At 27.9% G+C, this 17,704-nt stretch overlaps 2 protein-coding genes across 2 annotated transcripts in view; one reads left to right on the top strand and one right to left on the bottom strand.

Annotated features, from left to right (window-relative positions):
- Positions 1-100: 100 nt before the first annotated feature.
- On the top strand, positions 101-5,551 carry LOC130670132 (regulator of MON1-CCZ1 complex). Its single transcript, XM_057473349.1, has 11 exons — positions 101-315; positions 1,182-1,481; positions 1,545-1,719; positions 1,788-1,944; positions 2,012-2,117; positions 3,060-3,213; positions 3,393-3,456; positions 3,573-3,792; positions 3,854-4,020; positions 4,820-5,095; positions 5,176-5,551. Exons 1-11 carry the CDS (start codon positions 184-186, stop codon positions 5,438-5,440), a joined length of 2,016 nt encoding a protein of 671 aa, XP_057329332.1. The 5' UTR covers positions 101-183; the 3' UTR covers positions 5,441-5,551.
- Positions 5,552-6,210: 659 nt separating this feature from the next.
- The window catches only part of LOC130669317 (GTP-binding protein Di-Ras2), a 58,893-nt gene continuing 47,399 nt past the window's right edge, over positions 6,211-17,704 (bottom strand). Inside the window, exons 3-6 of the mRNA XM_057472121.1 lie at positions 14,454-15,257; positions 13,255-13,400; positions 12,898-13,163; positions 6,211-12,823 (exon numbers count right to left, since the gene is read on the bottom strand). Of these exons, the coding sequence (XP_057328104.1) occupies positions 12,622-12,823; positions 12,898-13,163; positions 13,255-13,400; positions 14,454-14,640 (801 nt within the window). The 5' untranslated portion in view covers positions 14,641-15,257 and the 3' untranslated portion in view covers positions 6,211-12,621. The remainder of the gene's footprint in view (positions 12,824-12,897; positions 13,164-13,254; positions 13,401-14,453; positions 15,258-17,704) is intronic.

Genomic DNA, 17,704 nt, shown 5'->3' with positions numbered 1-17,704 from the left:
GTGAAACAGTTTGGACAGAGAATGGTGTAAAGAGGTGTGGGTGCTGACATCTTGCAGTGGGAGATCCAACTAGGGAAAATTGACACAAATCAGCTGATTTTATTTTTGTTGGGTGGTATTTTTGTTTAGGTAAACGTCAAAATATCGCTTAAACTTTTTTTGGAGTTATTGTATTTTATAATAATGTCGGCGAGTGAATCTACTGAAGGGGATGAGGGGAGTGATAATTATTATTTGGAGTTATCAATAAATCCAGTGAGATTTGAATCACTTACTTGTGTTAATAATGTTTTTTTTGACGACTCCAAACACCAGGTATGTATTTTTTGTATTTTTGATTTTTTTAATTAAAAAAAAAACTACATCTATGTATATATTTAAATAGATCACAGGTAATTGGACAGATAATTGGTTTTTTAATAGAGCAAAATTTAAATAAATTTGGATTTATGTATGTATGTATTTTTCAAAGCCTGATGAAGACTTAATAAAGAGTCAAAACGTCGCAATAATAACAATGGCATGATTGTTTATTCTTTTATTGTCCAATTACCTGTGGTCTATTTAAATATTTTTTGGATTTTGGATGCGATAAAATGGAAATCTGTATATAATTTTTTTTATGATACTGAAGCTAACCGACGTCTAATAATTTTTGAATATTTTTCAAACGATGAATAACAGAAAAAAAAATATTTGAAAAAATTGCACTTATAGTTTTTTTAATTTTCTACGTGTGCATATTTTTAGTTTTTTTTTTTTTTTTTAATCAATTTGTTTAAAAAAAATCCGAAAGTTTTTAATTGTCTGTTAACTTCGGAATCATTTTTTTTTTTTTTTGGTAATTACTGCATTCAAAAATTTATTTTAGATGTAGTATTACATTTTTAAATGATTATTTATGATTACTTCAAAAAAATACATTTTTTAAATCGGAGCAAAATTTTGAATTTCTAATTATAGGCATTAATTAGAGGAATTTATTTTTTTTTTTAAGAGCAATAAATAATTTTGAATTGTCAATTGAAAAAAATGTTACTCCAAAAATATTAGGGATGCCCATTTTAGAGCAAAATTTTTTCAACGGTTAAAAAAAATTGTCTATCAGCGAACTGCAGCGTAAACTAATTAACTATTATAATTATTATTAAATAAATGATGTATTAATTATTTGTATGGAGGTATTTGCCGTAAGATCCGGAGGAATAACGACAGTAACTGGACCAAATGACGTGTTTACATTCAAAATGGAAGATAAAGGCCAAGTGATATCAATTAAATTTTCAGCGGATATGAATATTTTAGCCATACAAAGAACATACACGTCCGTTGAGTTTGTAAATTATAATCCAGGTACTGGACTAGACACCACTGAATATTCCCAAGCCTGTAAAAGTAAAAATGCGACCATCCAAGGGTTCGTTTGGACCCACGGTAATGAAATTTTGCTCATAACCGATCATGGAGTTGAACTGTTTTCCGTAAGTGATTTTCATTGACTACCCGAGCATCCATTAGCAGAAAATTTATTTAAAACCTTTCAGGTAAATCCCGCGAAAAAAAATGTCAAAGCGCTTAAATCATTAAGTTTAGGAGTAAATTGGTACGTTTATTGTCCCAGAAGCAACATGATTTTATTGTCATCCGGGACAATTGGCAATCAAATGCAGGCATTGCATATCACACCTGGAAATTTACATAAAATAACTAAATTTGAAAGTAAGCAAATAAACTGAGCATTCATTTGATTTTTTGATTGCATAATTAAATTATTTGTGAATTTTTAGTGGAAGCGATTCCAGCAAAACCTGGGAAGTTGGCAGTTTCTGACAGAGACGTAGTACTGGCAGTACTCTACGGCACTCCGAGTATTGTCGTTCTAAGGCATCAATATGAAGCTAATAAATCTATAAGTGCTTATGTTTGTGTTTATACTGTTCATAAGTAAGTGTAATATATTTATCTGAAGCATGAGTATTTTATAAGTGTTATATTAATCTTATTATTTTAGAATGTTAACAATTAAAAAGAGTCATATATTAAAATTAGATTTACGAGGAAGATTTGCTATTAATGTCGTTGATAATCTTATTATTGTTCATCATCAAGCATCAAAGGTAATTTTATTATTATTTTTTATTGAAGTCGAGGAAATAAAATGGAATAGTTTCATTAACTGATCGAGTATCTTGACCAATAAATCAACGACCCCCAATAATTGGGTGAAAAGTATTTTAGTAAATTTCCCTGAGAATATTTTTTAAATTCTTATACAAAATAGCGAATTTCTGATTAATTCTGATAAAAAAAAATCGGACCGAAACCTTTATCTTGGCATTTTTTTTTTCAATTTTCAAATTTCTACACGGAAGTTCAAAAAATTTATAAGAATTTATAGGAATATCAAACAGGAAGTTTACCAGGATATTTTTTCTATTCCCATGAAAAATAAATCACATGTGGCCATTCATGAAAATTGACCATAGATTGAAAAATTCTTAATATTTCATTACATTATTTCTTTACAAAAAACTCGAAATTACTTAAAAATCAAATTATTGGTCGACTTACCCTATTTTGTTGATCGTAGGTTTCATCGATTTCTTTTTTTTTTTTTTGTAACTCTTCAATTATTCAGTTGGATATTTTTCTTATTATTGCCAACTGATATGTCAGATAAAGCGTCCCGAGTCGAAATTTAAAACGTATCTCAAGCGTCTCAGGCGTTTAAAACGTATCTTAAGCGTCTTAGGCGTTGTAAGCGTGATTAAAACGTTTCAGGCATTAGAAAATCATCAAATTCAAAAAATAAAGTGAATAAATGATTCAGAATGAAAAAAAATTTTTACTTAATACCCAGTACATTACCTTTTTTATTTTAATCGGAATTAAAAAATTATTGAAAAGTTTTAAACGCGCTCTTAACGCCTGAGACGCTTAATTTACGTTTTAAACGCCTGAGACGCTTGAGATACGTTTTAAATTTCGACTCGGGACCTTAATCTTTTTTTTTTATTTAACTAGACTAGTATTCAAAATAAATATTTATTTATTTTTAGACATCAATGATATTTGATATAATGTTAGGTGGTGTAAGTGATGGTACAGTAATGCACCATACCAGCGTAGCAATACCTAAACCTATAAAACCATACAATCTTAAAGTCCAAGGTGCTACGTTATCTGAACAAGTTATTCAACCTTGTCCACTTTGTATCCTTTATTATTATTATCATTATCATTATCATTATTATTATTATTATTATTATTATTATTATTATTATTATTATTATTATTATTATTATTGTTATTAATTTACATTTCAAGGTATATAACAGTGTCACAACTAAGCACTATACTAATTAAATTATATTTTCCTCAACGATAACTAGATTCGGAAAATTGGGTCGTCTTTCAGCCAAACATAATTATTGACATAAAACTGGGATGCTTGTGGTAAATACTCTCTTATTTGATACACGTAATTTAATAATTAACATTTAGCCAATAATACAAACCAACCAAATTTGATTACTCGGTTTAATTAATTATTAAACTGTAAACTGTTACAGGTACATTGAATTACATTTAGAAGCTCTGATTAAACTTATTAGTGATAAAGTTCAGCTGATTGAATTTTTTATTCAACGAAAAAATGCCAAAATAATTTTATTACAGGTATTGCAAAATTATGTTAATGATTTACCGACGACCCTCATTGATATGCCGGCTATTTTTGATAAAATAAATTCGGTTTATCGCGGGCATTTGGAAAATGAAATTCAGAGCCAGGTATTTATTGCTTATTGTTATTAGTTATAATAATTATGATATTGATTATAAATTATTCTAGATGGGTACACCGTTACAAAATGTATCAAAAAATACTGAAGTCTTTGATAATCTTTCTTATAAATTATTATTAGATCAAAGCGATATGTATACACATATATTATCAAAATTTTCAGCTGATTTGATCGAACCGAAAATGGTTATTTGGGTTTTACTTGAATATATAAGGTAATATTTTATATTTATTTATTTAATATATGAAGATTTTAATGTAAAATTATATCTAAAAAATTTATGTGGATCAAAGTTAAACAATAATTATAATTATAATTTTTTTTTTAATTTCAAAGCTTACTCTCTAAACATGAATGAGTGAAATAAGTGAATATTTACTAATTTTGAGTGCCAACTGAACTACTTTTTGAAATTAGTGGTTCGGTTTGCACTTGAAATTAGTGAATATTCACTTATTTTCACCAATTCATGTTTAGAGAGACAAAATTAAATTGGATAAGAAAATTTCAAGTCTACTTAAATTTGGAAGCATTGAAATTTTTTTGAAATTAGTATTAAACTATTTAGAAATTTCAGGCAAATTTAAGCGGTAAACAGTGAAATTAATATTGAAATAGAAATTTTTTTTTTAATTTTCCTACTTGACAATTCTAATAAAATTTAGTAAGCAGTTTTTTAAAAATTAATGCAGGAATTAATGGAGGATTTTTTAAAATTTCAAATTCAGTCTGAAAAATTCAAATTTCAGATTCAATGTAAAAAAATTCTTGAATAAATTTTTTAATTATGCAAAAGAACAAAAATATTCAAGTAAATATTTTTGATCAATTAATGAACAAAACCTCGATTATTACAAATAAATATATGACATATTTTTTTTACGTTGATATAAAAAAAAAAAAATCGTAATTTTTAAATGAAATTTTTTCAACTACGACTGAAATAACTTTAGTTAATTTTTTCCTGTTTATTAAAAGTAATTAAAAAAAAATTTTTGTTTATTTTACAAAAGATCATTAGTAGAACATGGGATACCGGTGCAACACTTTATATACGAGTTAGTAATAACGACTTTAGTTCAGCGTAAAGCGTACTATCAGTTGCATCAGTTACTCCAGTACCACGTCGTAGCTGACTCAAAACCATTGGCTTGTTTGCTTTTATCCTTGGAAAATTTGTATCCAGCGGCGCATCAACTAGCACTGGATATGCTAAAGCGTTTAGGAAGCGCCCACGAGGAAATAATTGAAGTTTTGCTATCCAAAGGCCATATATTACCTGCCTTAAGGTATTTACAACACAAACACAACTTAGATTTAGTGTTTCCATCCTGATAACCAGTATTAAAACTTGAATAATATAATGCAGGTACGTACGATCTGTCGGAATGGCGGATCAGGTGTCAGCCCGGAAGTTTCTGGAAGCCGCCAAAGCCCTCGATGACCCGACGATTTTTCATTCCGTCTACAAATTTTTTGAACAACGGAATCTGAGGCTGCACAACACAACTGCATTCACTCGCGGGGAACATTGTCAGTCTTATGTCCAGCATTTTGAATTTTTATTCCGTGGCATAGAGAACATGAACGTCAGTTTGAATTCAAGTATTTCTACTGTTTCTCTACAGGATTAATCCCAATTTTTTTTCACCATTAAATAATTAATTATAAAAAAATTAACAAGTGCAATTAGTTTGTATTACTGTAATTATAAAAATTGAATAAAAAAATTATATATATATAAATATGACTTTTAATTTTCTATAAAAAATTCGACCAAAAAAAAAAAATTTTAATTACGGGCTCACTTACATCTCGGGGATCTAATTTTAAATAAATATATGAAAAAAAAAATATATATATATTGTGTATAAATGTGGTATAGATTTTTTTGACAGTAAAAGTATGAGGCGAGTATTTTTGAACGTAGCTATTTTAAAAAAACTTTTTTGATTGATATAAAAAAAGTGAATCTTGAGTAGATGAGGGACAATTGACATAGCAATAGGATATTCCAATCAGCGTATTTACTGGACTGTAAAATGTTTTATCATTGCGGGCAGAGAGTCACGTGCCTGAATGTTTTAAAAAAAAAGATCGATAGTGCCTTTGTGTAGGATCTCTTGGTTCTGTATTCGTTTCGACTGCCTTGGCATTTCTAGTTGTCAGTCTCGGAAAAAAAAAGCTTATACACGTATCGCTGAATACCAGCTGGATTTCGAGAGTGAATAGCTGAGAGCGTAAATGTCATTGTTCATTGTTACTAAATAAAATGCGAATTTTCAATGATAATGCGAACCTGCCTGACAGTCGAAAATGAGTAAGAGATTGAACCGGCGACCGGCGAAAGGACCGGGAGGGATGAAAATTGAATAAGTTTTTAAATTAAAATCTACATATTTCAATAGTCCATTCAAAATGCATTTTATTGACATATCTTAAATCACTTTTTGTCTTTCATTAACTTATTGTTCTGCAAAACAATATTATGGATGTCTCTGTTTATTATTTTTAGTTCTTATCGCACAGTGCAGAAATTATCATTTTTTTCCGAGGGTAAGTTTTAGTGTAATTGGACAATTTTTATTTATTCATAGCTAGGGTTTTTATAGATTTTTTTTTCTACGAAGAATAGACATTTTTTTTTTCTTATTATTTATTATTGTTATTTTTAAAATTTGTTTCAGTTGATAGTGCGTTTAAAGATAAGATTCATAAATTCGGTTATTTTTTATTTTATTAATGTTTCGTTATAAAAATAAAAAATATTACTGAGTAAATGAAAAGTTAATTTATTATTTAACGCTCTTACTACTAAATTATTTTTTTAAATTTAATTAATTACTCGGGTATTATAATTTATAATAACGTAATTTTTTATTCAGCTGACCTGCAGTCGCTGATTTAAATTTTCTAGCAAATGTTAAAAAAATAATAAAATATTTAACTACTAGAATTAAAATTAAACGAAATTACGGGAATTGAATAATTAATAACAAGAAAATTTTTGAAATTTCTCAGTAATATCTTTTATTATAATTATTATTTAATAATAATTATTAATCTGTTCCCATTTGTAATTATATTCTCTTCACAAAACAGCAATAAATACATTACTCGTTATTTACGTACACAATTAACATACATTACAGTAGTAGTAATAATAATAATAATAATTATAGTAATAATAATAATAACAATAACTAATTTTATAATTAATTATTAATTATTACTATTCATTCATTATCGTTATAAATCATTTGATTATTAATATCTTTGGTCTCTCACACCACAAATAATTTCTTACCCTAGGCGACATTATTTTTATTTTTTTTCCAAACAATCCTAAAAATCACTTTAACCAACTTATTTATTTATTAATTTATTTATAATCATAAATAATTAATAATCGATAATTAATTCCTCGTACTACAGAGTTAAATTTAGTGCGTTTATTTTTAGAGTGCGCATACAACAGCTATTATTTTTCAAAAAGATCTATCGCTAAATAACAAAACTAATCAGAACTTTGTATTTCAGTAAGAATTTTAATTTTGATTCCATTTTCTTACAACTTTTCAATTTATGAACGTCAATTATTTTTTTTGATTTGTAGCTTAGCCCTCTGAGTATTTTTGTCCCGGGTCAAAAATCAAATTTGATCCAGGCTCGCTTCACTTTATTTTCTTTTGAAGTCATCGATTTTCTGATAAGATCTCGACTTTTTCGACTTGAATTAAATTCTTGTCAACTTTTATAGCTTTTTTTCATTTTAGTTTGAATTTAATCGTCTTCACTTCAAGTACGACAGTCATTCACCTCAGTTTCGACTTTTTCAAGTCGATTTCGATTGAATTTCGACTTTTTCGTCTTAAATCGTGACTAGTAAGCTAGTTAAGTTTAAACTGAGCTGAAAACTGAATATATTTCATACCTCCGTGAAAAAAAGTTGAATTTGTCTTGTGAAGACTCTAAATTTCGACATCAAAATCAAATTTTATTTTTGACCCGGGATGCTCTCATATATTTCATTCGTGTTTTTTTGTTCGCGAATTATTTCAAATCTCAACAATAAAAATCACAATTTATTGTAAGCTATGGAAATTTTCACATAAAAAAATCCCTTTTATTTAATGTGTATCACGTTTTAAAAAGTACATACATAAAATGTACACACATATATTATTTGTTTTATTAAATTTTTTTATTTTAAATCATATTCAAAGCAAACATACAGATGTGAGCAAATGGGCGCACACCTTCTGGCATAAACCTTCGATTATTTATTTAAAGTACCGTGAAACACTATCTGAATATTTGAAAATAGAGAAGTAAAAATGTCCTTTTAAAAATTTTATTTCATTTTCTTTTTATTATTTTCATATTCATATATATTTTGTTACAGATGCCCTCGGGGTAATTTTAAAAAAATTGAATGGAAATTAAAAAATTTCACGTCCTTGTGTTCAATCAATTTTTTATGAAATTTCTAAAAACTCACCCCTAGGAAACCTGTAACGCGAAATTACAAAACTAATACTCGAAAATAATTAAACACCATTAAGAATTTAAATTCATGATTATATTTATTATACTTTATTAAACTTGCACTATTTCCCTCGAGTTTTCCAATACAAAATCCTCGATAATCTTTTTAAATCCGGTCGACTTGAGAATTATTTTTATTATTCGTAAGCGTAATCCATCGTTTATTATTAATTTATCTGTTAAAAAATTATTTGTATTAATAATTATTACTATTATTATTATAACAATGGAATAGTAATTTTTTTTTTCATTTATTATTTAAATATTTTTTTTACAACCTCGTAGTTATTTTAATTTATTTTTTGTTATTGTAAAAAAATCCATTTGCCGGACGGTTGTACGGAGTAATAAATATATCGTTATATGTATTAATTATTTATTTATATATTTATTATTTATAATCATTTTAGTCTAACTAAAAAGTCTATCAATCATATATATATATATATATATATATTATTCGCGATTTTATTATTCACTGTCCATATGAAGACTGAATTCCATGTGATATTTTTCAAATTTATTTCTCTTACATGACGTACGTGTGAATATTTTGAATATATATATATAAATATATGTATGATTTTTATTAAAAGAATTTTTGATGTCCCCAAAATTCTTTATCACACTTATTTTAATATTTAACCATAAATTTCATATAAATTAAAATCAATAAATTATTTTACGTGCATCTTATTATTTATTATAAATTTACAATTTTGACTATATATTAACCATAATTTTTTTTGGGTTTTTTTTACTATCAATCCCTTTCGTGCATCGATTCAGAGTCATAGAGAATCATTAATTATTTATTCAATTTTTTTTTTTTTTTTTTTTTTTTTTTCAAAGTAACCCACGCAAATATTTCAAATAATTTCGCATATTCAGAAATTTTTTTTTTTTACCCGTGTAAAAAAAAATCGTTGACAAAAGGTTAAAAAAGTATTGACTATTCTAAAATTTAAAAAGTGACGAAATGACGAACTTTTTTTAAACGATTTTTAAACTTCTAAAAAAAACAGAAAAAAAAATTGACTTGAGGGGATACGCTACCGGACCTCTTTCTCACACTCAGAAAAATAAACGGGACTTTGTTGCACTCGTTGAGTAAATGAGAATTTTAAAACAATTTTTCTCGGAGACAAATTAGAATTTTTGAAAATATGAAATTTCTAGCCCTCTGTTAAAGTTTTCAAAAACGCTAAAGACTATTTTAGGTTTCTAGTGTTTCTCCGTAAATTAAATTGAATTGAAAATCGGTTACCGTCACCCCTTAATACTGCAAATTAACATTTTTTAGTACAAAATACGTTTAGAAAAAACAGATTTTGAATTATATCTGAACGTTTTTCGTTTAAGCATAGCCTAATAATATTAGAACATTTAGTGATTTTTCTCTTGAATTTTTAAAGTTTAAAAAAAGTTCGTCGTTGTGTCACATTTTGAAGCTTACAATAGTCAACACCTTTTCAAAATTTTTTCAACAATTTTTATTACACGGGTATTTCAAAAATGATTTCATAGATCGTTTAAATTTTGATTTTTTTTCAAACAAATTTTCGTCGATCGACTGAATTAGGATGGATCATAATTCAGAAAATTATTGACATATATAAATTAAAAAAATTAAATAAATATAATAATCGATTCTCTTCATCCAATCTAAAAAAAACCTACGTAACCAATGACGGCCTACTTATATATTTATATATATAATTGTAATAAATTAGAAACTATATATCAACATATTACATACCAACATACATCTACAATTAAAAAAAAAGTATCTATACATATCGATATATTTTCATAACTGTATGTAACAATCAACCCTGAATATTATTCCTCAAACGAAGCGGGAATGTAATTATTTATATAATTAAAACAAATAAAATCTGAAGGGTCGACTGAGGCACGGGAAATTTCAGAGAGTAATTTATTCATTTTACTTTTAATTGCCATTCAATTGGCTTCCGTTTTATTTCCACAAATTAATTATTTTTCAATAATTTTAATTAAAATTTTTTTCAAAACCTTTTGCCCTTTCTCCCGCAAATTAATTTTTTTTGAAAATTTAAATTACCGCACTTTATTAAATCTTCACTTAATTGAACAAATTTATAATGAGATTTGAATATTTTTGATACAAAAAATTTTTCCTTAGGACGGTACCCAAATTTTTATGAGTGTGAATGCGGCAGACATCAGACGAATTTAAAATTATAAATAAATAGACTAAATAATTAATAAAATTAAATTAAAAAAAAATGCACATTTAAAAAAATTTGAAATTAACAAGTGTATTTTTTGTAAATATTATTTTTGTAATTATTTATAATTTTAAATTTGTCTGATGTCTGATACATTTACACTCGTAAATTTTTTGTCTTCTGTTAAATTTTTTGAAAAAAAAAATTTTCAAGGGAACTTATCGTGCCCTGTTCTCTAGCATCTTGACGGTTTTTCGCGAACGTAAACTTGAGATTGAGGTTAAAAAAGATGACAAAGATGTAAAGAGACAGACATGAAGAGTAGATAAAACTAATATTCTCTTTGTAAGACGTTTCCTTTCGCGAATATAATGACTTATCAAAGTATTCATAGCCGTCTCAAACAACCACTTACTTTTCATGATTTTCGCCATCCGTACGACGCCGAGTTATATTCGTACTTGATCTATATACAGATATAGAACCTCGAGAAAAACGCAGTCGTGCGAGTAATACGTATCCTTATTAATGTAACACGTCAAAGATATCCTTGTGAACACGTCGCAACTCCACGCTTGACTCTGCTCTTTATATTCTATACTATTTTATTCCGAGCCAACTCATCTCTCATCTAAACTCAAACAGCATCCAGCATCCAGCATCATCTACCGTCCCTTTAAAAAATTTTCTCTTTGAATTTAAATTTCATATTTTAAAGTAACTGTAGAAATTTATTTCTCATATTTTATTTTCATATTCAAGATGCTCTTTACATTGTTTGCTAACACAATCTTTTTTTTACCATCACACTCGAAAATAAAAAAATAATTTAGAGAATTAAAATCTCGTTAGTGTTAATGTGGAAATAAAAAAATATTTTTTTTTTTTTATAATTATTGTGTGTTCATGGAATTCATTTTTAAATCTTTATATTTGTAACTGACGTTCGTATTTATTTATTTTTAATTGCAGTAACTATTTTTACCGGAAGGAAAAAATTCAAATTGATTTATCGCAGAAAGACCGCGGGCTGGATTCGAACCGCCGACCATCCGTTGGTCGGATGTTGAGAAAAAACGCAGCTGTAAGTGAAATTTAAAATATTTTAGATATCATATAGTAAAGACTGATATGTTTAGTGCAGATAAATCGAAAATTTTTATAAATAATCATCTAACAATTTTATTTAGAGAAAGGGGGGAAAAATGGGTCCTCTAAAAATAAACTAATAGTGTGATTTTTTCCTACTACTTTTTTAAATCTTCAACACTCGGTCTCAATATGACCCAGGTATAAAAAGATAAAAATTTTTAATGTGAGGCAAAATGAACCCCCTTAAAAAAATTCAAAAATTTCAATTATCGTAAATTATTCAAGCAAAAATTTGTATCGCAGTTCAAAATAAATTTTTTTGTCCACAATTTTAAGTGGCTCACATTACCCCTGATCTCCATATTTCCCCTTTTTAAAAAAAAAAAAATTTTCAGGACTCTTTCCTAATTTTTTAACCATTAATTTGACTGATAACCAAAACAAGTCAGTCTGGCTCCCAGTCGTGAGTTGATAAGTTCACCCATAGGATGCGCAATGCTTTTATTTATCTTTCCTCTGCTATTATTATTATTTCATTTTATTATACCGCGCACCTGCAAGATTACTTTGCAGAAAGTACCATATAGAAAACGTCTTTGATGTCTCTAGCAGTCTGCCCTCTACCTCAATGTCTGTCTCTACTTAAATTTTTTTTATTCAACCGACATTTCTTCTCTTCAAAATATATACGTATATATACATACACCTATATATAGATATATATGAATGTACTTCTCATATTTTTACGTGGTTCATTTTTTTCCTCTCCTTCAAACTCTACTTGAACTAAAGACTTACCTCAGTACTTTTGTTGCCCTAAAAACTTTCCGGTCATACATAAACTCACTTGGCTTGTACATTTTTATGAAATATTTCTTATCAAGAAATATCAACACACTCAATAATAATTTTATTTATTTATTATTAAATGCAGTGGGAAGTAAAAAAAAAATACGATTTATTTAAGAAATATTACAATCGTCAGCATGCGACTCGCGGATCTGCTGCTTTGTTTTCCTGGAAGCGCGTCTTATAAGACTTCTGCTGCGAGGTTTACTTTTGACTTCTTCAGCAACAGCGACTACACTCGTTCCTTGTGCTGCTAATACTTGTTGCGTAGGCCCCGAACCAGCGCTTCCGGTTCTTCCGTTCGGGCTTCCAGATCTGGAAGCAAATCGATAAAATAAATGAATTATGTGTTTCCTATGCAAGGAAATGGAGTAAAAAAAATTTATTACCGCCGAGATCCGTAAGCGGAACACCTTCTTCTCAGTCCGGATTCGTCGAGTTCACCGCCCGGATTCTTAGGTACTATTTTCGAGAGGGTGACAAAACACCTGAATAGTTCTTTTATATTGTAGTCATCTTTGGCTGAACACTCCATCACTTTGGCACGGAGTTTTGGCAGCTCACAAAAAAGCCATTCACTGACATCTTCAATTGGAACTTCGCGTCTTACTGATGCTAAGTCTAATTTATTGCCTGCCACAACTATCGGTACTTCCTAAGTAGATATGCAAATAGATAAATAACTGAATGAATGAATGAATAGGTAAATTATATGTGTGTTTGACTAAGTAATTTAATAGACGAACTTGGTAGTCGGGTCGTTGCTCTCTAACTTCTTCGAAGCACATCTTAACACAGTCAAAACTTGGAGATGAAGTTGTCGCGTAAACTAAAAGAAATGCATGCGCTGTTGCTATGCTTAGTCTTCTCATTGCTGGGAACTGCAAGTCTCCTGAAATAATTGTTTTTTTTTACGAGGGTTGCTACTAATTAAAACACATGATCCAAGTTTTCGACGATCGTTTAATTAGTTTGTGATGATTATCATGATAAACTTCTAAAGTCGATCGAACTCCGAAAGTTTCAATTTTAGTTCGACACTTAAAATTTTTTTTTGATGGCTCGTAATTAATTTTTCTTTTACTTCACTATTTAAGGGGGATAGCCACTGTGAGGATCGAAAAAATAGGTGGTTTTCGGGAATTTTTTTGACTGGAATAATAAAGGAATTCGGGGATCGGGTTTTTTTTTTTGTTTTCTAAAGTATACATTGAAGATAATTATCCTAAATTTTCATTAAAAAATATCGTGTTGTTACAAAGTTGTAAGCATTTTTGTGGAGCAACAAAAAAATTTCCCCCACCACGGTGTCATCTCTAACTCAAAAACGGATGATCAGAAACAAAAAAACTAAACGGCGTTGTAATCTGTATGTATGTGGTTATCGTTGCACATAGGGGATTTTGAAAATTTGGATTTGAAAAAAAATGGCGACATATTGAAAATTTTTTCGTTATTTTTTCTCATTTTTTTTTATTCAAACAGCCTTAAAAAATCTTAAAAATCAAAATTTTCAAAATCCTCTATGTGCAACTATAGCTACTGAATAGACGAATGCGACAGAAAATAAAAGTTGCGAATCGGTTCATATTTATGCAAATTACCGATGCCACCAGTTCAAAAAAAGTAGTTTCGAGAAAAATGCGTTCAAAGTTTTTAGTCGATGCGGCGGTCAGTTGACGCGCTGTCACAAAAATTACTATAACTTGAAAAATATTCAGAATTTTCATAGAAAACTTTAGATATATATTTTTGAACATATACGCTTTGATTTTATGAAAAAAAAAAAAAATTTTTTTTTTGAAATTTCACAGTGGCTATCCCCCTTAATTTTGTAGCAAAATGAAGCCTTCATAAATTTTGATCCGGTTTTTTTTTTGTAAATCGATCGTCAGAAGCTGAGATAAAAATTAAAAAAAAATAACTATTAGTATTTGTGTGTTACCTGCAGTATCTAAAAGATCAACTTTAAATGTCATTGTACCGAGGATACATTCACGTGAATAAAGATCCTCGACAGTAGGTCTGTATCTTTCAGTGAAACCTTGACCAAGAAGTCTTCTAATAATAGCACTCTTGCCAACCCCAGCACCGCCAAGAACGACCAAACGTATTCTCTCATAGTCTGTCATTATTATTATTAATGAGCGTCTGAGTGAGTGAATAAATAAATAAATAAATAAGAGAATCAATGAATAAATTATTTTATCGGTGAATCGATGCTTTCAATTCTCTCCCATTTCTTCTGAATATTTTCTATAATTTTTTTTCTTTACCTCAAATTCATATACCTTTATATATATGTATATTTATCTTTTTAAATAGTCAAGAATTTTGAAGGGAATGCAATAAGGGCGATGTCTTCGGGTTACGACTGCCAGACTCAGCGCAAGCGTATTAATGAGATTCTATATTAAAGCCTCCGGAAGCTGTCGCCGACGTGACGACGGGAGTGGCTTCTTTCACTAGTTAACTATCGATCGTGATCGGATACTTTGAGTTCAAACATTTTTTCAATTTATTATTTTTTTTTATTTTTATTTTTCTCCTAAAAAAATTTCGGTGATAAAAACTTTAGATCATTTGAAAATTTTCATTACGCGGGAAAAACATTTTTCAAAATTTAAATTTCATGTCATTTGATATCGAAACTCTAGACATTTTTATTTTAATATTTTGAATATTAGAAAGTAATTTTTAAATTTAGTGGCGCGACTTTTTTTTAAAAAATTGTTTAATCCATTAGTATCTGAAACAAAAAAAAATTAATTTCGATTAATTGATTTGTGTGTCAAAGGAAATTTTTTATTTATTAATAATTAAATTAATTAAATTTGACATGAGTATGGATATAAAATTATAATTTAATTGTTCTATTGAATTTATTTCGATGAAATTGGATTAAAATAATTATAATTAATGAACTTACTGCTAATTAATATTTTTAAAAATATTACATGAGATTAATTTGTTTATTAGTACATATGATTATCAGTATTAATTCCAATTACGGCTGATTAAATTAAATGCTGGGTAAAATTAATTTGAAAAAAATAAAAAAATAAAATAGTTTTGATTAATTTGATATTAAAAGGTAATTTGAGTAATTAGTTATTTATCAAGTGATTGATTGGAGAGTTTAAAATAATGGGTAATTATAGAGATTGAGGGTTGAGTAAATTATCGGAAAGAAATTTGTATCTGGAGGTTGACTCGGGGTAAAACTCAATGAACAAGGGAGAGAGTGATAGCGATGAAGAGAAGACGTGGGGGAATGAGGGGGAGGGTGAAAGTGAGAAGAGTGTAACGGTAGAAAGTTGTAAGGTTTGAACTTTAGAGCTAAAAAGGAAGTTAACTTGGTTGACTTGAGCAAATTAATCGAGTTCGATATCAAACCGAGTTAATTTAAAGTAATGAAGCTTCGTATACTTTTTATATAGTGTTCTAGTTAATTATCACTTCTTGGGTACACAAAACTTCCGTCGAGTAAATTAACTCTTTACTGTAATTAGTTTGTTTTATTTTTGTTTATTAGTCTTGTTGACATTAATTTTAAAAAAAATTTATTTAATTAGAAAATTTAATTTTCAATTGAAATTTAACGAATTCTATTTTTAAAATAAAATTTATGATTGAAATTTTGATTTCAAATTTTTAAATCAAATTTTTATTGGTGTTCATAAAATTTAACTTTCAATCAAAATTTTGGGAAGTTTATGGTTTCCGTAGCGCCGTCAAATGACCGCGAATTTTTGTAGAACTTAACGAAATAACTTTTTTTCAAATAGCTGTAACTTTTTCAAAAATGGAATAATTCAGACGTTTTTTTTTTTTTCAAAATTTTCATCCTTAAATTTAGTTTTAGGAAAAAAATACAGAAAAAATGAAGATATTAAAATCTATGAAATTTTTCACTTTTTTTAAAAAATCACATTTTTCCCAAAATCCATTTTTCTCGAAAACTAAGCGAGATATCGAAAAGTTTTATTTCTTAAAAAAGTCTTATTTTGTTGAGTACTATATGAATTCACGGTCATTTGGTGCCCCACGGAAACCGTAGAATCCCCAAAATTTTTAAAAAAAAATTAATTTTTCAAAGTTAAAAAAAAATATTGATACTGATATTTTTTTCTTTAAAAATTAAATTTTTTATTCTCAAACGATTACCCAGCTTAAGATCTTAATGAATTTTTAAGTCGATGTTTCCAATATCGGATTTTGCGACCTAATTTTTTTCATCCCTTAAATTTCATCATAACAAAAACAAACTCCAATTTCCATCTGCCCTCTTGTTTCCTCGGTATTCATGTCAACAAACGTTTCAAAAAAAAAAAAAAAATTATTTGATCCCCTACAAGTTAATTCATTCAAAATTAACCATTTGAAATTTTAATCAGTAATACATTACAACAACATAGACCACAACACGGTATAAATATAAAATAAGATAAATATACCGTTGATTCAATATTTCCCCTGAAAATAAATGTCAACATTTTTTATTTTATTTATTCGAGTAAATGGATATTTACAAACTGCACGAGATCGATGTCCATTACATACAATGTATTAAACATCCAATATATTATCTGATGGTGATGATGTTTGCACTCACCCTCGAATATTATTATTATTATTTTCACCCCAGATCGTAATTTTGCTTATTTTTATTTTCTCTCCCTCCCTGTTTCACTTTCAGTATTCATTATCTTGAAACTACCGTGCGTTATATAGACAATAAAAAGATATGAGTATATAAATGAGAATGAAAAATCATATGCTGTTTCATGCACTTAAATACTAAGACAATATTCCATTAAACTGTACCAGTGGTGTATTATATATTTCACTATGGCATTTATGTCTGTTATTTTTCTTATATGAGCTCAATATCAATGAAAATAATTATGTAATAAAGCTTATGTTTATTTTATAAATAACTTTATTTTAATTGAAATATATACTATTTTATTGTATGGAGGCATTTTAATTAAATGTTTGAAAAATAATGAGAATCTGAAAGATCTCTAGCACATAGAAGTGAAAGAAAAAATTTTTTTTCTCAAAACCGAACCCTTAGTCTAGATTTTCAATCGAATTTCGATCAGAATTCTTGGAGACCAATTCTGACCAAAAGTAAGGCATCCGTTGGAGGTTAGGAGGCCTCCGAAGTATGATAGAAATGTTCTGGAAGAA

The sequence above is a fragment of the Microplitis mediator genome, chromosome 6 (genome assembly GCF_029852145.1).
Source record: "Microplitis mediator isolate UGA2020A chromosome 6, iyMicMedi2.1, whole genome shotgun sequence".
Lineage (NCBI taxonomy): Eukaryota > Metazoa > Arthropoda > Insecta > Hymenoptera > Braconidae > Microplitis > Microplitis mediator.
This window is presented reverse-complemented; position numbering and strand designations above follow the sequence as displayed.

What these genes read in the sequence shown, in the direction of transcription:
- LOC130670132 (XM_057473349.1), top strand. Translation starts at nt 184, where the DNA reads ATGTCGGCGAGTGAATCTACTGAAGGGGATGAGGGGAGTGATAATTAT. An exon ending in TTCATCATCAAGCATCAAAG is followed by an intron (nt 2,118 to 3,059) that starts GTAATTTTATTA and finishes ATTTATTTTTAG; the next exon opens with ACATCAATGATATTTGATAT. An exon ending in AAAATGAAATTCAGAGCCAG is followed by an intron (nt 3,793 to 3,853) that starts GTATTTATTGCT and finishes AAATTATTCTAG; the next exon opens with ATGGGTACACCGTTACAAAA.